This window comes from Chenopodium quinoa, unplaced genomic scaffold (assembly GCF_001683475.1).
Source record: "Chenopodium quinoa cultivar QQ74 unplaced genomic scaffold, ASM168347v1, whole genome shotgun sequence".
NCBI lineage: Eukaryota > Viridiplantae > Streptophyta > Magnoliopsida > Caryophyllales > Amaranthaceae > Chenopodium > Chenopodium quinoa.
The window spans coordinates 492,367-514,637 of NW_018744066.1; the positions used below are offsets into that span (position 1 = coordinate 492,367).

At 35.8% G+C, this 22,271-nt stretch overlaps 1 protein-coding gene across 1 annotated transcript; it reads right to left on the reverse strand.

Moving 5' to 3' along the window:
• Nucleotides 1-954: 954 nt before the first annotated feature.
• LOC110690865 (galacturonokinase-like) lies at nt 955-20,736 on the reverse strand. Its single transcript, XM_021867751.1, has 14 exons — nt 19,991-20,736; nt 19,466-19,579; nt 19,108-19,179; nt 18,012-18,055; nt 17,667-17,820; nt 5,420-5,485; nt 4,693-4,772; nt 3,596-3,695; nt 2,652-2,815; nt 2,288-2,328; nt 2,165-2,193; nt 1,849-1,918; nt 1,646-1,735; nt 955-1,423 (listed from the first exon to the last, which is right to left on the reverse strand). Exons 1-14 carry the CDS (start codon nt 20,021-20,023, stop codon nt 1,170-1,172), a joined length of 1,311 nt encoding a protein of 436 aa, XP_021723443.1. The 5' UTR covers nt 20,024-20,736; the 3' UTR covers nt 955-1,169.
• Nucleotides 20,737-22,271: the final 1,535 nt, after the last annotated feature.

The window sequence follows — 22,271 nt, forward strand, 5'->3', positions numbered from 1 at the left end:
AAAATTTATGACCGTATTTAGCAATTCACATATTTTAGTGGGTTGTTTTTTTTCATAAGAATGAGTCTCTTAGTTGTTCGTGGTTGTTTGATTTGTTTGTTATGATGTACTCCGCATTTGACTAATGACTTAAGGATCGATTTTTTTTATCTAATAATTGAAGAAAAATAGATTAATGAAGTATTTGTCAAATTAATTGCCGAATATTGGTGATTTAGCCAATGATCTACTCCGTATTAAATGTATGTGGTTGTTGTACGTTACAATGTATTTGTTTGACAACTTTAGAATTGTTTTTTTTTTTTTTTAAATCCAAAATTATTAAAAGAAAAAGAGTATGATTAAGTTGATTATCAAGATTCAAATTGTGAAAATAGTCAATTTTTCCCTTTAGATTTATGATAAAGGAATTGTGTAGCAGGAAAAAAAAAGTACTTATGTATTTATTTTTCTTAAAAAATTAAAACAGATCGATTTTGAAAAAAAGCATCCAAACAAATGTTCACAAGATGTAGAAATATATAGACCTAGTAGCAAATCTTTCCAGACGTTCATATATGAAATGAATATTTCTTTTCAAGGTATATAATAATATTGAAGTAGAATTAATAGTAGATTTTTTTTTTAAGGAATTGATAGACTAATTCAGTTATTCCTTCAAAATTACTTGTCCAATGGTTTATTGACAAGGAAAAATGACATTGAGGAAAAAAAAAAAAAGAAGTGATGATAAATGTCCATTTTATAAGCAAGTCATACACACCAGTGTGGTAATTTGTTATGTTTCTACAGTAGTTAATTAATCTTTTATTAAGTGATTGTAGAAATGCACTATTTTTTTTTCTAAAAAAAAATGAGAGTGAGAGTGAGGGATAGCTCAAGTGGTTAGAGCTTCTCTCCTGATTTCGAGAGACTGAGATCGATTCTCACCCCCGCCCTTTGTGGCTCTCTAAAAATTTATTTTAAAAAAAATGTAATAGATAAAAAGAAATAGAGAGTATTTTATCAATCATAGTACTATAAGGTATTTCCCAAGGAAAGGGAAGAAGATTGTGCTTCGTTTTCTAAAAAATGATATCATGCAACTACATATGAATAGATACAATAAACTAATAAATGAATTAAGCAGATTGAGTCAACAAGACTGTAAAGAATGTAGTATGATCAAGTTAAGGGGCAGCAATTATACGAGCACCATCCGTCGATTCACAAATCAATACTGCAGCTTCTTGGTCGATCTTACTGACCAGTTCGGGTTGAAGCTTGCTGTATTCCCTTTTCACGAATGAAGCAGCTTCTGATGCGAGATCTGCATTGACTAATGCAATGCAGCATCCTCGGAAACCAGCACCACTGAACCTGGCTCCATATACACCAGGAGCTCTCAAGAGGACTTCATAAAGGTCCATCAGAGGTTGACACCCTGAGATTATGGGAGAATCATGACGAGAGTGAGTCAGAATTTAATTCAATGCATTATGATTTATGACAGAATAAACACAATAATTCATATGCATAAATCTTAAGAAAGTTATATTTGGATTGTAAAGTAAAACACAGCAATTGTTATTATGGGCAGGACAACAGCTTAGAAATTATCATCAATGACCTTGAAAGAGAGGGGAAATAATGATATGATGCATACCACATTCATAATTTTGTATTGAACTTTGACCAGAGGCGGTAATTAATTTTCCAAAATCATCCATCCTACCTGAAGCCCATGCTTCAATTCCTGAATCAAATCAGGGTAAACACATGCTAAAATATAATACAATGCATGGAACAAAACTGGAAAGGAATGAAACAGCTGATATAACATAAAGCAAGTTGCGAGTGGAGGATTACCTTTCTTCACACGCATGTTCTCTGAGAAATAATGCTCTGCTCTACGAGCAAGAAGAGGTTCTAGCTTGTCCTATAATCAATAAGAAAAAGATAGAATTAAATATTTTCTGTAATTCACGAAAGATTTGAAATTCTTGTGTTGTAATTTTATGCGCTAGGAATATAAGTGTAATGACTGTAATCCAGAAACCAGAATGTCAAACACCTTAACTCAGTAAATGTTGCAGTGATATGAAAAGTTAGTGTATAAGTACATTATATTTCACCAGGACTATATAAACAGTATCGTAGTAGATTGGTAGATAAGGCTGACTACCTTGTGAGCTTCATAATCTTCCTGTTCAACTGCTCGAGCAAGAGAACCAAGCATTAGAATTACTGATAAGGTCAACAACACGTAATAAAATACTTTAAATCAGCCATATGAGCAGATCCTGACCATTGGATAGAACAGCCTCTACTTCATGCTTCCCAGCAGCACTGCAATGGTCAAACAAATGAGGGTTACTAATGTATTTGATGTATATACAGGCATAACTGACAGTAAGCTTTGTATGGCAACGTAAGCATCCAGTGACATTATAAACTCATCCATTCTCTAATTTTAAAGATAGCCAGCAAGTATTTTACCTATCTAATGAAATACATGGGTTGATTAATTAACGAAATCTTCCCCAATAACTAATAAAAAGCACAAAAGGATGTTCTCTTTTAAGTACACAAATAATAATGAAAAGGTAGTGAAATGCAAAACCATGAAGGAAAACAAAGAAGAATGACATCATAGAAGAATAAATCCTCACTCTAGGAGAACTCTTGCTGCCTCTTGACATTCAGCAACTCGGCGATTATACCCAACACCACTAGTCAAAGCATGCTTCAAGCCAGAACATGCCAACAATATCTTGTATGATTTCTGCACTTCTATGTCATTCTCTTTCAAGTTTACAAGCTTGTAATCTTTGGTCTGTAAATATGAGTATTGAACCCAGGAAAACAGTTTATGAGAAAGATTAATGCATTGATTACAATCCAAAGAAGGATAAGAATCTTTCAGATTTCGGTGACACAAGGAGAGCATGATAGTCTAGTTGCAACAATTTATCCAAAATCATTGTTTTCTTTCTTCTCCAGGTAACAATTATGTTCTAATCATGGGCATCTTCTTTGTAGTATACAGCACAAATCTCTGTTATTTTGGAGTTTTACCAACACATCACCCGTTATCAATCATGTCACACACTTGTATTTCTATTGAAATTCCCTTGAATGAGTATTTGCATACCTCACAACATTGTTTCTTTGGCAACTTGACTAACAACATAATTGAGAATTTGAAAGGAAAAAAAAAAAGGTATTCATATATTACTGCAGACCAAGGATACAAGAGAATATGAAAATTACATGTAAAATATTTTTAAATTGGTGGCTATATGCTAAAATCACACCAGAGAAAAGAGCAAAGTTGTCAAAAGGAAAAACCAGGGCTTAAGCTTGTTGCTCAAACTCAGTGTTTCAAGATCTTAGAAAGCCTAGATGGATGCTCAACCCCATGACATGGATATAATAGTAAAGAACATCTCATTTTGGAACTTGTTCATATGATGGATGAATCATTCGACATTGACTGACACAAGAATCAAAGTCTGAGTAACATAGGCTCCAAGCATGCAAATGCACTGCAGCTTATATGTTCTAACATTAGAGATCAAGCAAATGATGAGAGTACTGAATAATATGAAAGTACCTTACAGTCCATGAAGGTTAGACAACCCTGTCTTGAAAGTAATATTGCAGATTGATCCAATATGCCATTGTTCAACCCTAGATATTCATTTTCAATCAGCCTACAAGTGAAGGAATTTGATGTTCAAAGTTTGATTAGGACAAAATGCACAACAATCCACAATATTTTTTTATGAATCAAGAAAAGCCACTCCAGATCCACTTCCACCACCTTACCCCCTACTCAAAAAAAGCTTATAACATCCACTATATATAGAGAAACTTTTGTTTGTAAAATAATTCATGAAGCTCATTTTGCTCTCCTGTATTAGCAAAGGAATGCAGGAACAGAGTTTCAAAATTATACATATTGTCCTGTAGGACCTACAAGCTACACTTGCTCCGAATCTATTCTGAGAAGCTCTTCTTAGCTTACTGCTACCCAGTAAAAAAAGAATATCACTAGCCGCTACCAAAATTAGAATTTAGAATTTTCCAACACAAGAAACTTCCAATCCTAAGCATGTAACAGCCGAAGAGTGGGTCAAAATAGATTTGAGTCCTCATGCAACTGTGTTAAACTCATATAAAAGAGTCAGTGACATGCCAAGGTATCACATGAGTATGATCAGAATTTCATACGGAAGAAAAAAAGTTTCTTAATTTTTAACAACACAGCGCGTGCGCGCGCGCGCACACACACACACACACACATCCTCCTATATAGAGGTGACAGAAAGATAGCACCTCTCCCATAATGACTTAGGCTCTGTTTGGTTAATCTGATTTTGTCTGAAATTATTTTATATGTATGAACTTATTTTATTTTATCTGAGCTTTTTTTTTTTTTTTTTTTTTTTTGTATGAACTAATTTTCTTTGCATTTTCTAAATATTTTTTTGTTTGACTTACATTATCTGAACATTAACCTAACTTTCATATTTGTGACTAAATCTGGTAAAAAGTTATTTTCTCATAATTTTTAATACTATAATCGAATTTGCAACTTATACAAAAAAATTACTCCGTATTAGTCAGTGTCAACATCGACACTTGGAGACAATAAAAATCAATAATCATGATCCTGATTACAGAAGCATTTTTAGTATGTGAGCTTACCGATCGTACTCAATGTTTTCTGTTGGAGATACTGATATATTATTTGCATTTTCCAGAGCCAACAAGTAAGCAACTCCAACCTGAATTCAGCAAGTTGTAATCAATCAATGTAGTAAACAACTCAAAAGATCTCATTCAAAAAGATTAAATCATTAAAACAAGTATCACTAATCAGTTACTGCTTTGCAGATCAAAGAAATGACATTTTACAGCTAGATAAGTGTCTGCATATGCATGTCTGAGTACGCGTGAGTCAAAAGAATCCTTCAACACTGTCATTACAACAGCATTGTATCAATTTCCTTGCCACGAGATAATTTTTAGGGAACACTAACTGATGCCAATAACTCCTACAATAACCAAAAAGATGCTTGCTCAAAAGGTCTTAATTTTCGAGTTTTTAACTATCTGTCTACAGCCAAATATCATCATCCAAAAAACTTTTTTTGGCACAATTGTCAAAACGACAAGTCAAATGATATTATACCCATGGACATGGGAGAGAATTAACTGAAATGCCAAGGAATAACATAATATGAGTTACTATGATTGAATCAGATATTTGCACAAGTTTACGAACAATAGGTTGAATAAATTAATCCTCCTACATCTCTAGGGATACTACCAGCAACTGGAAAACTAGTTATTGATTATAGAGTAAAAGTTCCATAATCAACCATTTTGTCAATTAGTTTAGCACATAGAACTCAGTAAGCTTTAAACTTACCGCAGCAGAAGAGCTGAGGCCAGAGCTGTCAAGGCCCGAAGAACCGCTGATCAACCCAATAATACCCTGAAACATACACAAACAACCTGCACTAGTCAATAAGAATTGGTTTCTTGAAAGTATTGTTGATTGACATATATGGATGTATGTTGAGGCCTTGAAGCATGGATGTGTTATGTGTATGTGCATGACCAAAGTGGGAAGAAATGTATATAAAATAATTTGATTGTGTAATACCCCAAAAGTCACATAGAACAAGATGCAAAAAATGGAATTCAGAATTCAGACACATAATAGATTAAAGTGAATCAACGGAGAACATAGCCTCTCCTTCCTATCTCTTGATAGTACAGCGTATAGATATTCATAGTCTACATAGTACCAGGAGTTGATGCTCCAACTCCAGAGGGAAAAGAGTCAAATATATTGAAAAACAGAACTTGTTGGATTTATCACTTTCTTGCATATAGTTAAAAAAAAGTTGGTCATAAAATGCATGGTTTTTCCTTTGGCTGGTTTCTGGTATAAACAACCTTATATAGTGCATATCCTTTGGAAATCCCGGATCCTCATATTACACCTCATGAGTCATGACGGGAAGCACCTCAAGACCCAAACCAAGAAAGAAGACTTATTATATGAGAGAAGTAAATTAAAGGAAATGGCTTAATGAAGATAGCAGCATACAGAACACGTCCACACGTCCAAAAAATGGCGATAAAATTAGAGCAAACACTTGCTAAAATTAGAGAGATGGTCAAAATTTAAGATGATTATGGATATCAAGTGGTCTGAAAGACCAATTCACTTAAAGGTATAAAGTCAGCAATCAAGAAAGAACACCCTCAAGCAGGAGTTTAAAAAGCATGAGGCACATTGAGACTGGAGCTGTCAATTCGGGTAAATGGGTTGGGTTGGGGTTGGGAAAGAGTGGGTCAGGTCAGGTCAATTCAGATTAATTCCATAACCTATGCGGGTCGGGTTTGGGTTGCGTCATGCTTGAGTCGGGTCATGTCGGGTCATACTTCTTATCGGGTTTGGGTCGGGTTTAGGTCGGGTTAATAAACATGTCGGGTTACATTCGGGTCAGGTGAACAAGATCAGGTTTAATTCGGGTTAAAATGGGTTAGGGTAATTCTTAGGTTAGAGTCGGGTTCGGTTCAAATCAATAATTTGCAGGTTAGAATCAGGTCGGGTCATTCTCGGGTTTGAGTCGGGTTCGGTTCAAGTCAATAATTTGCGAATTATAATCAGGTCGGGTCATTTTCAAGTCAGGTTATATTCGGGTTCAACTAACTATAAATTGATAATTATCATTTTTATCAAGCTAATTATTTCTTTTGACTATAATATATATGGCAATATACTAGGGAACTATAGTTTATAATTTAGGAAGATAATTATCTCCTTTGACCATACGACAAATATATACTAAATTTAACTCTTAAATTTGAGGATGATGCTCCTTTCTTTTGCTGGCGTGGACCGACTTGGTCTCCCTAGACAAAATGCTTTGATCAACAATAATAAGGTGGTCTAATTTGCATTTAAGGTGATTTGAAATCAGGTTCAGGAACAATTTAGGTTGAATTTAGGTCGGGTCAATAACAAGTCGTGTTAATTTCGAGTCGGGTTAGTAACAGATTGGGTTAAATTTTTGGGTTGGGTAAGTAATAGGTATGGTAAAATCTGGCTCGTGTCAATAACAAGTTAGGTTGAATTTGGGTCAGGTCAATAACAAGTCGGGTTGATTTCGGGTCAGGTTTGTAACAGGTTGAGTTGAATTCGGGTCGGGTTAGGAATGGGTCGGGTTGAATTCAGGTTAGGATAGTAACAAGTTGGGTTAATTTTGGGTTTTGACAGGTTAAAACGGGTTCGGTTCAAGCTAAGTCAGGTTCGGTCCAAGTTAATGAAATTGGCCGTTGTAAACCGGAAAATCGGTGCAAGTTGTAAACCGATAAATTAGTCGTTTAAAAGCAAATTAAATGGTTCCACACACCCAATTGGACTCCCGAAGGGTATTACGGACCATGGTAAACATTTCGGCAGTTTTTATTTCCGGGCGAATAAAAGTCAACAAATTCCAAAATTAAAGGCTAATATCCACGCTTTTTAAGAAATTTTGGAAGTTTCGGGGCCCGGTGTCGAAAAGTCTTGAAATTCTATGGGATACATCTCGGGGTTATATAATGCCGTTTGAAACCATACATGATCATTATTTGTTGTCACAAATGTTCATGGAAGGCTTGTATTAATGAAATCGGTGCAAGTTGTAAACTAGTAAATTGGTCGTTTAAAGGCAAATTGGATGGTTCCACCCACCCAATTGGACTCGCGGTAGGTATTAAGGACCATGGTAAACATTTCGGCAATTTTTATTTTCCAGTGAAAAAAAATCAAAAAATTTCAAAATTGAAGGCTAATATCCACGCTTTTTGTGAAATTTCAGAGTGTTCAGGGCCCGGTGTAGAAAAGAATAAACATTTTAGGGGATACATCCCGGGGTCATATAATGTCGTTTGGAACCATATATGATCATTATATGTTTTCATAAATGTTCGTAGAAGGCTTGAGTTAATGAAATCCGTGCAAGTTGTAAACCGCTAATTAAATTGGTCGCTTTAAGGTAAATTGGATGGTTTCAACCAACCCAATTAGACTCCCGGAGGGTATTAGGGACCATGGTAAACATTTCGCCTATTTTTATTTCCGGGTGAAAAAAAGTCAAAAATTTCAATAATTGAAGACTAATATCCACGCTTTTTGAGAAATTTTAGAGGTTTCGGGGCCCGGTATCAAAAAGTCTTGAAATTTTAGGTAATACATCTCGGGGTCATATAATGCCTTTTAGAACAATATATGATCATTATATGTTGTCATAAATGTTCATACTAGGCTTTAGTTAATAAAATCCGTGCAAGTTGTAAATCGATAATTAAATTGGCCGTTTTACGGCAAATTGGATGGTTCCACCAACCCAATTGGACTACCGAAGGGTATTAGGGATCATGGTAAATATTTCGACAATTTTTATTTACTAGCGAAAAAAGTCAAAAATTTCCAAAATTGAAGGCTTTTTGAGAAATTTTAGAGGTTTCGGGGGCCGATGTCGCAAAGTCTCCAGAATTTAGTGAATACATCTGGGGTCATATAATGCCGTTTACAAACATATATAATCATTATATTTTTTCATAGATGTTAGCGGTAGGCTTGAGTTAATGAAATCAGTGTTGTGCAAGTTGTAAACCGCTAAATTGGCCATTTAAAAGCAAATTGGATGGTTTCACCCACCCAATTGGACTCCCAGAGAGTATTAGGGACCATGATAAACATTTCGGCAATTTTTATTATTGAGCGAAAAAAAAGACAAAAAATTTCAAAATTGAAGGCTAAGATCCATGCTTTTTCAGAAATTTTCGAGGTTTCGAGGCCCTGTGTCAAAAAGCCTTGAAGTTTTAGGGGATACAACTCAGGGTCATATAATGCCATTTCGAACCATTTATGATCATTATATGTTGTCATAAATGTTCGTGGTAGGCTTGATTTAATGAAATCGGTGCAAGTTGTAAACCGTTAAATTGGTCGTTTAAAGGTAAATTGGATGGATACACCCACCCAATTGGACTCCCGGAGGATATTAGGGACCATGGTAAAAAATTTGGCATATTTAATTTCCGGGCGCTTATATCCACGCTTTTTAAGAAATTTTTGAAGTTGGGTACGGTGTCAAAAAACCTTGAGATTTTAATAAATACATCTCGGAGTCATATAATGCCGTTTGGAACCATATATGATCATTATATGTTGTCATGAATGTTCGTGGTAGGCTTGATTTAATAAATATATGATCATTATATGTTGTCATAAATATTCGAGGTAGGCTTGATTTAATGAAATCGGTGCAAGTTGTAAATCGGTAAATTGGTCATTTAAAGGAAAATTGGATGGTTCCACCCACCCAATTAGACTCCTGCAGCGTATTAGTGACCATGGTAAACATTTCAGCAATTTTTAATTGCGAGCGAAAAAAGTCAAAAAATTCCAAAATTAAAAGCTAATATCCACGATTTTTGAGAAATTTTGGAGGTTTCGAGGCCCGGTGTCGAAAAGACTTGAAATTTTAGAAGATACATCTCGGAGTCATATAATGTTGTTTGGAACCATATATAATCATCATATGTTGTCATAAATGTTCGTGGTAGGCTTGAATTAATGAAATCAGTGCAAGTTGTAAATCAGTAAATTAGCTGATTAAAGGCAAATTAAATGGTTCCACCCACCCAATTTGACTCCCAGAGGGTATTAGGGACCATGGTAAACGTTTCGGCAACTTTTATTTCCGTGCGAAAAAGTAAAAAAATCCGAAATTGAAGCATATCCATGCTTTTTGAGAAATTTTGGTGCTTTCGGGGCTCGGTGTCGAAAAGGCTTGGGATTTTAGAAAATACATCTCGGGGTCATATAATGCCGTTTGAAACCATATATGATCATTATATGTTGTCATAAATGTTCGTGGTAGGCTTGAATTAATTAAATCGGTGCAAGTTGTAAATCGGTAAATTCCCCGTTTAAAGGCAAATTGGATGGTTCCACCCACCCAATTGGACTCCCACAGGGTATTAGGGACCATGGTAAACATTTTGGCATTTTTTATTTTCGGGCGAAAAAAAAGTCAAAAAATCCCATAATTAAAGGCTAATATCCACGCTCTTTGAGAAATTTTGAATGTTTCGGGGCCCGGTGTCGAAAAACATTGAGATTTTAAGGGATACATCTCGGGGTCATATGATGCCATTTGGAACTATATATGATCATCATACGTTGTCATAAATGTTCGTGGTAGGCTTGAGTTAATGAAATCGGTGCAAGTTGTAAATCGGTAAATTCGCCGTTTAAAGGTAAATTAAATGATTCTACCCACCCAATTGGACTCCCAGAGGATATTAAAAACAATGGTAAACATTTCGGCAATTTTTATTTCCGTGCGAAAAAAAAGTCAAAAAATTCCAAAATTGAAGGCTAATATCCACGCTTTTTGAGAAATTTTTTAGGTTTCGGGGCCCGGTGTCGAAAAGGCTTGAGATTTTAGGGGATACATCTCGGGGTCATATAATACCGTTTGGAACCATATATGATCATCATATGTTGTCATAGATGTTCGTGGTAGGCTTGAATTAATGAAATCGGTGCAAGTTATAAATCGGTAAATTCGCCGTTTAAAGGCAAATTAAATGGTTCCACTCACGCAATTGGACTCCCAAAGGGTATTAGGGATCATGGTAAACATTTCGGCAATTTTTATTTCCGTGCGAAAAAAAGTCAAAAAATTCCGAAATTGAAGGCTAATATTCATGCTTTTTGAGAAATTTTTGAGGTTTCGGGGCCCGGTGTCGAAAAGGATTGAGATTTAAGGGGATACATCTCGGGGTCATATAATGCCGTTTGGAACCATATATGATCATTATATGTTGTCATAAATGTTTGTGGTAGGCTTGAATTAATGAAATCGGTGCAAGTTGTAAATCGGTAAATTCCCCGTTTAAAGACAAATTGGACGGTTCCACCCACCCAATTGGAGTCTCGGAGGGTATTAGGGACCATGGTAAGCATTTTGGCAATTTTTATTTCCGGACGAAAAAAAGTCGGAAAATTCCAAAAATTGAAGGCTAATATCCACGTTTTTTGAGAAATTTTGGTGCTTTCGAGCCTGGTGTCGAAAAGGCTTGATGTAATACCCGTATATTTTATGATTTTTCAAATTATAAAATTAGAGTTGTATACTTAAAATTTTATTTTCTTATCTTATTTGATAGTATTTATATCCTTTAACCCTACATTATTATTTAAAAAAAAAAAAAAAAAAGAATGCCGTCATTTTTTTCTTTTGCCAATGCGTGAAACCAAACAAGATCTGATATTTTCTTCATTAAAAAAAATAAATTCATTCTCATGATCATATCTAATAATGTTTTATGATGTGATCAATAGAGAAGCCTATCTATTATATTAGCTAGGTTTGTAAAACTCAAAGCATACGAGAGTCATACATTAATGTCACCCGACCTTGTGCTATTTTGTCTAGAGGTAATCACACAAAATTTTGGAGATGTTTGTATTATATTTCGTTTTATTATGTGTGATATGATTTATTATTTGTACTCTTTGTATATATGATTAATTAGTATGATATTGTATGATTTGATTTGATTTGAATATCATATTATTCTTGTTGTATATAATTAGTTGTAAAATTATTTCTAGGTTTTTTTTTCATATTGTTGTTATAGGGAGTATTGTTTTACCGAGGTTTTAGGGTTGTTAATGCAGAGTATTATTTTGAGGTTGTGAGTTAATTATTTTTGGGTGCTAGTATTATTTTCCCTAAGAGTTGAGATGTTTTTGAATCGAATTGTTATATTATTTGGGAACTTGTGCCATTGTGGAGTTATTATTATTAAATTGTGAATTATTATTTGATCGATGTATGAGATCAAAAGGTTGAGAATTATTATTTTGTTCTTGGTTTGAGGCTCGGCGTTATATGCCTTAGTCCTTGGCATGTTGGTAAGAGGATGATAATCATGAGTTAAGAATAAGGTACAATCTTTATTATTTATTTTTCTATGGTCCCCTATAATGGGAATTTACCCGTATGTGATCTGGTTCAAAGTGTTTTTCTGGTTATTGAGAGTATTCAAGTTTTTACACTTGTTGGTTTGTTATTCGAATTACCCATGTCCAAGGCTAGGTATAGAACAACGAGCATAACACACTTATGGGACATATTGAGTAAAGGTTCGTATTACTATTCGATGTTGAATCGATAAAGGTTATTTTCAGAGTACAATGTGTTATGTAGTTTTGAACTACATTATTTAATTGAGCTAGTAATGTTGATTATCCTATTTCACTCTGTATTATGATATGTGATGATTACTGACATGTGTGTTATTTTTTTCTGTTACTTGTATTTGCGTCCATGTCTTTAATGGTGAGCAGTCAAGTTGTTTAAGCAGGTTGATCAAGTGATCGTAGCTAAAGGAGCTCAAGTGTTTCGATTAGTTTGTTATAAAAAGTTTGTAAAGTTGTATAAATAGCTCACTTAGTTTATTGGGTTGTAATTATTGGGATTTTTAAGCCATAACACTTGGCAGGTTGTTGAGTGTGGCGATAATACCTCCGATTTAGGTGTATGCTTCTGCAGTTTTATTTAAAAGTTGTTTATTTTTCCTTTAATTCTTATTTATTTTCAGTTAGTAAATCGGGGGTGTTACACTTGAGATTTTAGGATATACATCTCGGGGTCATATAATGCCATTTGAAACCATATATGATCATTATATGTTGTCATAAATGTTCGTGGTGTCTTGAGTTAATGAAATCGGTACAAGTTGTAAATCGGTAAATTGGCCGTTTAAAGGCAAATTGGATGGTTCCACCAACCTAATTGCACTCCCGGAGCGTATTAGTGACCATGGTAAACATTTCGGCAATTTTTAATTTCAAGCGAAAAAAAGTAAAAAAAAATCAAAAATTAAAGGCTAATTATCCACGCTTTTTGAGAAATTTTGGAGGTTTCGGGGCCCGATGTCGAAAAGGTTTGAGATTTAAGGAGATACATCTCGGAGTCATATAATGTTGTTTGGAACCATATATGATCATCAAATGTTGTCATAATGTTCTTGGTAGGATTGAATTAATTAAATCGGTGCAAGTTGTAAATCAGTAAATTGGCCGTTTAAAGGCAAATTAAATGGTTCCACCACCCAATTGGACAATGTCCCAGAGGGTGTAAGGGACCATGGTAAACATTTCGGCAATTTTTATTTCCGTGCGAAAAAAGTCAAAAAATTCCAAAATTGAAGGCTAATATGCACGCTTTTTGAGAAATTTTGGAGGTTTCGGGGCACGGTGTCGAAAAGCTTTGAGATTTTAGGTGATACATCTCACAGTCATATAATGCCGTTTGGAACCAAAATGATCATTATATGTTATCATAAATGTTCATAAAAGGCTTGAATTAATGAAATCGATGCAAGTTGTAAATCGGTAAATTCCCCGTTTAAAGGCAAATTGGATGGTTCCACCCACCCAATCGGAGTCTCGGAGAGTATTAGGGACCATGGTAAACATTTTGGCAATTTTTATTTCCGGACGAAAAAAAGTCAAAAAATTCTAAATATTGAAGGCTAATATCCACGCTTTTTGAGAAATTTTGGTGCTTTCGAGCCCGTGTCGAAAAGGCTTGATATTTTAGGAGATACATCTCGGGGTCATATAATGCCGTTTGAAACCATATATGATCATTATATATTGTCATAAATGTTCGTGGTAGGCTTGAGTTAATGAAATCGGTGCAAGTTGTAAATCGGTAAATTGGCCGTTTAAGGGAAAATTGGATGGTTCCACCAAACCCAATTGATCTCCCGGAGCGTATTAGTGATCATGGTAAACATTTCGGCAATTTTTAATTTCAAGCGAAAAAAAAGTAAAAAAAATCAAAAATTTAAGGCTACTATCCACGCTTTTTGAGAAATTTGGAGGATTCAGGGCCCGATGTCAAAAAGGTTTTAGATTTTAGGGGATACATCTCGGGGTCATATAATGCCATTTGGAACCATATATGACCATCATATGTTGTCATAGATGTTCGTGGTAGGCTTGAATTAATGAAATCGGTGCAAGTTGTAAATCGGTAAATTTGCCGTTTAAAGGCAAATTAAATGGTTCCACCCACGCAATTGGACTTCCAGAGCGTATTAGGGACCATGGTAAACATTTCGTCAATTTTTATTTCCGTGCGAAAAAAAGTCAAAAAATTCCGAAATTGAAGGCTAATATCCATGCTTTTTGAGAAATTTTTGAGGTTTCGGAGCCCGGTGTCGAAAAGGCTTGAGATTTAAGGGGATACATCTCGGGGTCATATAATGCCGTTTGGAACCATATATGATCATTATATGTTGTCATAAATGTTCGTGGTAGCCTTGAGTTAATAAAATCGGTGCAAGTTGTAAATCGGTAAATTGGTCGTTTAAAAGCAACTTGGATTGTACCACCCACCCAATTGCAAACCTGGAGCGTATTAGTGACCATGGTAAACATTTCGGCAACTTTTAATTCCGAGCGAAAGAAATTCCAAAATTAAAGGCTAATATCAACGCTTTTTGAGAAATTTTGGAGGTTTCGGGGCCCGGTGTCGAAAAGGTTCGAGATTTTAGGGGATACATCTCGGAGTCATATAATACCGTTTGGAACCATATATGATCATCATATGTTGTCATAAATGTTTGTGGTATGCTTGAAATAATGAAATCGGTGCAAGTTGTAAGTCGGTAAATTGGTCGTTTAAAGGCAAATTGGATGGTTCCACCCACCCGATAGGACTCCAAGAGGGTATTGGAGACCATGGTAAACATTTTGGCAATTTTTTTTTTCCAGACGAAAAAAAGTCAAAAATTCCAAAATTGAAGGCTAATATCCACACTTTTTGAGAAATTTTAGTGCTTTCGGGGCCCGGTGTTAAAAAGGTTTGAGATTTTAGGAGATACATCTCGGGGTCATATATTGTCGTTTTGAACCATATATGATCATTATATGTTGTCATAAATGTTCGTGGTAGGTTTGAATTAATGGAATCGATGCAAGTTATAAACCGGTAAATTGGTCGTTTAAAGGAAAATTGGATGGTTCTACCCAACCAATTGAACTCTCGGAGGGTATTAGGGATCATGGTAAACATTTCGGCAATTTTTATTTCAGGGTGAAAAAAAGTCAAAATATTCCAAAAATTGAAGGCTAATATCCACGCTTTTTGAGAAATTTTGGTGATTTCGGGTAGATTTGTCAATTCAGGTAAACGGGTCGAGTTTAGGTCTGTAAGAGTGGGTCGAGTCTACTCGGGACGGGTAAATTCGGATTTATTTCATAACCTATGCGGTCGGGTAAATTCGGATTAATTCCATAAACCTATGCGGGTCGGGTTTGGGTTGGGTCATGCTTGAGTCGGGTCATGCTTGAGTCAGGTCACGTCGGGTCATACTTCTTATCGGGTTTGAGTCGGGTTAATAACAGGTCGGGTTACATTCGGGTCGGGTAAACAATAGGTCGGGTTTTGTTCGGGTTTTCACGGGTTAAAACGGATTAGGGTAATTCTCGAGTTCGAGTTGGGTTTGGTTCAAGTCAATGATTTGCGGGTTAGAATCAGGTCGGGTCATTCTCGGGTTCGAGTCAGGTTTGGTTCAAATCAATAATTTGCGGGTTAGAATCAAAACGGGTCATTCTCGGGTTTGAGTCGGGTTCGGTTCAAGTCAATAATTTGCGGGTTACAATCATGTCGGGTCATTTTCAAGTCTGGTAATTCTCGGGTTCAAGTCGGATTCGGTTCAAGTCAATAATTTGCGGGTTATAATCAGGTTGGGTCATTTCCAAGTCGGGTCATTCTCGGAGTCAAGTCGGGTTATGTTCAAGTCAATAATTTGCAGGTTACAATCAGGTCGGGTCATTTCCAAGTCAGGTTATATTCGGGTTCAACTAACTATAAATTGATAATTATCATTTTTATCAAGCTAATTATTTTCTTTGACTATAATATATATGGCAGTATACTAGGGAACTATAGTTTATAATTTAGGAAGATAATTATCTCCTTTAACCATACAACAAATATATACTAAATTTAACTCTTAAATTTGAGAATGATGCTCCTTTCTTTTGCTGGCTTGGATCGACTTGGTCTCCCTAGACAAAATGCTTTGATCAACAATAATAAGGTGGTCAAAATTGCATTTAAGGTGATTTGAAATTGGGTCAGGAACAATTTGGGTTGAATTTAGGTCGGGTCAATAACAAGTCGTGTTTGTTTTGAGTCAGGTTAGTAACAGATCTGGTTGAATTTTTAGGTCGGGTTAGTAATAGGTATGGTAAAATTCGGGTCGGGTCAATAACAAGTCGGGTTGAATTTGGGTCAGGTCAATAACAAGTCGGGTTGATTTCGGGTCGGGTTTGTAACAGGTTGGGTTGAATTCAGGTCAGGTTAGTAACAAGTCGGGTTAAATTCGGGTTTTGACGGGTTAAAACGGGTTTGGGTCAATTTCGGTTCAAGTCGGCTCGGTTCAGGTCAATAATTTATGGGTTATATTCGGGTCGGGTCATCTCCAGGTCAGTTCATGTTCGGGTTCGGGCCTCACATACTCGGGTCTAGGGTTGGTTTCAGGTCGAGTTTGGGTCACCATTTTTTCGGGTTCAGATGGGTCGGTTAATAATCGGGTTTGTGTCGGTAATTCGGGTCGGGTTAACTTTTGACAGCTCTAATTGAGACCATTAGACATTCTAAAGCCAAGGCTCAGGACAAGAGGCAAAGGGACACACATTGGTGCAACAAAGCACTTTAAAAAAAATATATGTAGAGACTGTTATATTTTTCATAGTACAGCATCATGTTAGCAGATTATTTCTTAAAAAGTACTCCGTAAAAAAGAATGCTGGTAGTTGTGAATTGCATTATTGATTAACATTATGAAGACATTAATTTCAATAGGCACATCTCTCATGCCAAGCATTCATAGGCAATCAACTTCTGAACCTTGAGCCTCAGTGCCTTAAGGCCCCTCAGGTGCCATATTTCATACACTGCTGGGACCAGCGTTGGTTGATAATTCCAGAACAGGGAAATGTGACCTTTGACTGGAACTAAGCTATGAACATGAACTTTTAAGTTTGGTCCGAAGTTCAAGCATGAGGTTTAACTGAATTATAATCCACATACTCACAAAGTACATCATATGCCACACCTCTAGCCCCCCCCCCCCCCCGGTCCATTATAATTGAGTGGTTTTGAATGGTCTATGCATAACTCAAAAACTTTACCATGAAGAAAGCTAAGTATATGTCCAAAGCTAATCAATCAGAAGCAAATCTTTGGCATTATACCAGCATAGTGACGAAGATAGTCACCATGACCACATTAACATATTCTCCAAGTATATATCTATATTAACTCATAGTGGAAAACGGTTAATGAATAAAGTTATGAACAAGGGCAAAGCCAGGAACGAAGGTTAAAAGAAATTAATATAACTAAATGAGGAGTTGAAAAAACATAAATAAGGGACAAAAAAAATAGGAAATCTTAACTTCAAAACAAAAATAGGACAATGAAAATCTAAAGGAGCACATGATAAGTCAAATCAAAGACCTAAAACACATGAGACCTAAGCTCCATGCAAAGCATTAAAGAAGCATCTCTAACCTGACTGAGAACATTCCCTTTCCTATTTAATGCATAAACAGCCCCTTTTGCGTATCTTCCCCAACAGCACTCTTCTTCCAATTTTGTTGAACCATTGGAATTGGTACTTTCATTTGCCTTTGCAGCCTTTTTAGGATGGTGACTTTCATCAACTCTGCAAGAAAATTAGGTCTTGGTGAATACTCAAGATTACAAGACAAGTTATGGGAATTAATGGGAAGCAAAGAAAGAAGATAAGGTTTCTGAGAATTAATATTATATGATAGAAGCAAGGGGAATGGAAAATAACCATGCAGATGATAAAATACAAGGGAATGGCATATGTACGCTTTCTGGGGTTCTTACCTGAACTTTACTTCTCCTCCAAACTGTGCAGAATGCAACACCATCTGCATGAAATGTATCCTCATCGATGAGACAGAGAGCAACATTGCCTATGTCTATACTACTAGATATCAAATGTAGTATTGAAGACTAGCTCACAAACCAATACGAGTCTTCTTAACATCTTCATTCATGCACACCCGGGAAAAATTCTTTGGAGGTCACCCATCTAATAACTATATAAGCATTTAAGTTTATGGGAAAGATGCAGCTTCTTGCTATAAGCCTATAACTAATACCATTAACCTCTAAGCATTCTTTAAGAAATAACAATCACATGGGTGTTATAAAGAGAGCAGAGGAATACATAATTACAGGGGAAACAAGCAAAATTCTCGTGCAACAGCAGAACCTAGAGAGCATAAAATAAACCACAAGACCAAAGGTTGACAGGTACTTAACGTCTTTGAGGTCCAAAGTCGAATACACTGTTGAATGAAGTAAGCAACAGAAGTCAAGGGTGAGAATAATTCTGGTACTTATAGGGCACACTAGATGCACGCCAGCTCCAGCGCATTTTTACTATGAATCCTCAAAAGTACAGCATTTTAGCCTCCCCATATAACACACTAGAGGAGAAAAGTGCAAGGCAAACAAAAATTATTCTAAACCTCTGCTTAACATTGTAAAAACTCAAATACTCTAGGACTAGGACCATTTATGATGCTGCCATGATAGGGCATTTACCATTCTCCCTCAGACTTACACTGGAGTAGTGGGGACCATAGATACATAAATCCTCTTTAGATTCCAACTGTTACTGGAGTCCACCAAAAGTTCCACTGTTCTGAGCCCTTTTAATCATTCATGATACAAAATTGCAAACTACCCAACTGCATTTCTTCAGCTCTTTTCTCTATCCTATCAGCACGTTTTACAATCTCGGTAAGTTCTAATCAGATCAATTGAGATCTCTCGGATCTACTCTTCCTCTCCCCTCTGCCCCCCCCCCCCCCTTCTCCCCCAACCCAGTCAAACACTATAGAAGCTTAAATTTGTGAAAATGCAAGACACTCCAAAATTCCCTCACTCAAAATTAAAGAAACGAGCAATATACCTCAGGGTTACCAGAAGGAACAAATGCAAGAACAACTCCCTTGTTTATCGTCATAGCCGAAACAGCTCCACCCTAATAACAATAGATCAGCAACAGAAGCACTAAAATCATTACATCAAAACAGCAGCAACCACTAACTAATAGTCAGTCATATCAAAGCAACAAGAAACAACCCCAAATCATTTTGGGACTAAGGCTTTGTTGTTGTAGTTGTATCAAAGCAACAAGAAATTAGTAATTAGATCAATGAGTTCTTCCAACATCATACACTCAACTATAGTAATATACAATAGTGTAATGTGATTAGATAGAAGCATGTTAGCCATCATTACTAACAAAACGAAACCGAATTTATTACCTGATGATCAATGTGTGCTCCCAAAGGACAAATCCTGTATGGAGAGACAACCACCCTAACTTCCTCAGTAGTTCTTTTAGCCATCTCAGCTACTTCCTTCTTTAACTCATTCAACTACAATAAAAACTTTTAAGCTTAATTTACAGATTTACAATGATAGTATACATACACACAAAAATAAAAAATAAAAAAATATATATATTATATAATCTATCATCATATTCTTCAGCTACATTGATCATTAAATGACATGAAAATAAATGTAAAAACAAAAACCCAATTCCCAAAATGTTAATCTCAGTAATTGCATTATGAAAAATTAAAACAAAGACTAAATTATCAAAGTGAACACTTAAAACCCACTTGAAATCAGATCGTTATAGGTTGGAAAATGAGCATACATAATTATCAAATTAAAGGTTAATGAACGAAATTGTATGTAAAATTATCAAGAAAATAACAACCCAGTTCTAACATTAATAAAAAAGACACAATTTTGGAAATAATAAAACATGGGATTCTTACCTCTGCTTCGGAAGGCCATGAATATCCAACCATTTTCAGAATGCAAAAGGAATAAAATTATAATTGAAAAGAACAAAAAACCCAATTTTGATGATATGGGAGAGTGTATATCAGTTTGGTGAAGCTGGGAAATCAGTTCAGAGGTCAATTTTTCAGTAATCTGTGATCCAACATTCCAACTACTAATTTTGGGGGGCTTTTTTTTTTTTTTTTTTTTTTTTGAGGGGAGAAATAAAATGGATTATCGAAGGGATTATTTGTTTTCATATTATTGCTCCCTTAGGCTCATTCTCTTCACCTTAATTTTGATAAACTGAAATTATTTGGCAAATTTCACATTTACTATCAGGGAAAGGACCCTAATTCACATTTGTTACCCCTTTAATTTTTTATTTTATTTTACTACCACCTAAATTAGAGTTTTTTAAAAATCACTACCACTTAATGGAATCTGTTACGATTTCCGTTAAGTTTATTAAAAAAAATAAATTAAAAAATTAAAAAAATAATTAAAATAAACCACCCTCCCCCTCCCCTGCCACCCCCTGCCCTCCCCCTGCCGGCGCCCAGAACTTCAGCCGGCGCCGGCGCGTGCCCACCCCCTCCCTATCCCCCACCCCTACGCAGCCAACGCGAACCCCCCTCCCCTTTTCCCGTTCTCGCTGCCCCGACCAACCACCCCGAACCGAAACCAAAACCACCCCCAGAATCCGCCCCCAACCCCGTTCCCTCCACCGAATCGACCCCCCTCCCCTTCCTTTACCGCGTTTTCGGCCTCCCCTAACCCTAAACCACCACCCCAAAACCACGAAAAACGAATTAAAGGGGGCTGATTGGTTTTTTCGTGAGGGTTGGTGGTTGATCGGGTGGCTAGGGTTTGCGATTTAATTTGTGGCTGGCTGGAGAACCTCCGCGCTGATGGGTGAATACGGTTCGAGCTGGAATCGGGCTGGGAATGGGGTCGTTTTTGATTCGTGGTTGTGTGAAGCTAAGGTGTTCGTTGGAACCGGGCTGAGAAAGGGGTTTGTTCTTGGTGGTTGTGTGAAGGTGAGGAGGTGTTGGTGGCGTTTGGGAAGGAGGTGGGCTGCTGGTGGAGTTTCGCGGCTGCCGTGGGATTCTTTGGGCGCCGGCGTTGATGGGAAATGGAGGTTGGATGGTGGCAATGAGGGTGGTTGAAGATGGAGCGGTGGCGGTGAGGTGGTTGGACGGTGATTGGGCTTCACTTACGGAAATAGTAACGGCATCCGTCAAATGGTAGTGATATCTAAAATTTTGGGATTTGGGTGGTAGTAAAATAAAATAAAAAATTAAAGGGGTAGCAAATGTGAATTAGGGTCCTTTCCCTGGTAGCAAATGTGAAATTTGCCTTATTTTTAATGAATTGAATTTATTTTTGCTGAACTTAAATTATTTTTACTGAACTTAAATTAATTTTACTGAACTGGAATTATTTTTACTGATTTTCTATTATAATTCTTCTTTAATAAAACTGAATTTTGCTGAACTGAACTTATTTTACTGAACTGAAATTATTTTTACTTAATATTATTTTTTTAAGGTGAAGAGAACAGGGCCTTAGTCCGTTTACTTTACCTTATTTTTGCTGAACTGAAATTAATTTTATTGAACTGAAATTATTTTGCTGAACTTAAATTATCCTTTTTACTGGAAGTGAAGTTATTTTTACTTTGTCAAAATATATATATCTATATATATATATATATATATACTAATTTTCTATTATATTTCTTCTCTAAGTTTACTGTTTTTCACTGAACTGAAATTATTTTTGCTGAATTGAAATTAATTTTGCTGAACTAAAATTATTTATACTTAATATTATTTTTTTAAGGTAAAGCGAACAGGTCCTTAATCTAAATACTATTTTTTAAAAAAAATAATATCTTAGAAGCATATTAATGATATTTAGAGAGATATTAGCTAGAATGGTGAAATGAGGGTTAAATTTGTCAAATATATTACCTTCGCTAAGTATGAAGTATTTCGTTACAATAAAACCATACCTTTAATCATCAAACATATGCCTTCCAACCTTTTTGTTTGTCCTATAATTACTTTTGTTTGTCTCTTAAAGAGTTTTCTAATTTGTTGTTTTCAGACTTGGTAACCACCATTAATATGAGTTTTGGACATGTTTAATCATTAAAACTATCCGCTTAGGGCCTGTTCACATTTACTTAATTTCAGTTCAGTTCGCGTTCAGTTTAGCTCCAATCAGTTCGGCTCTTATCAGTTCAGCTCTTAACTTCTCTCTCTCATA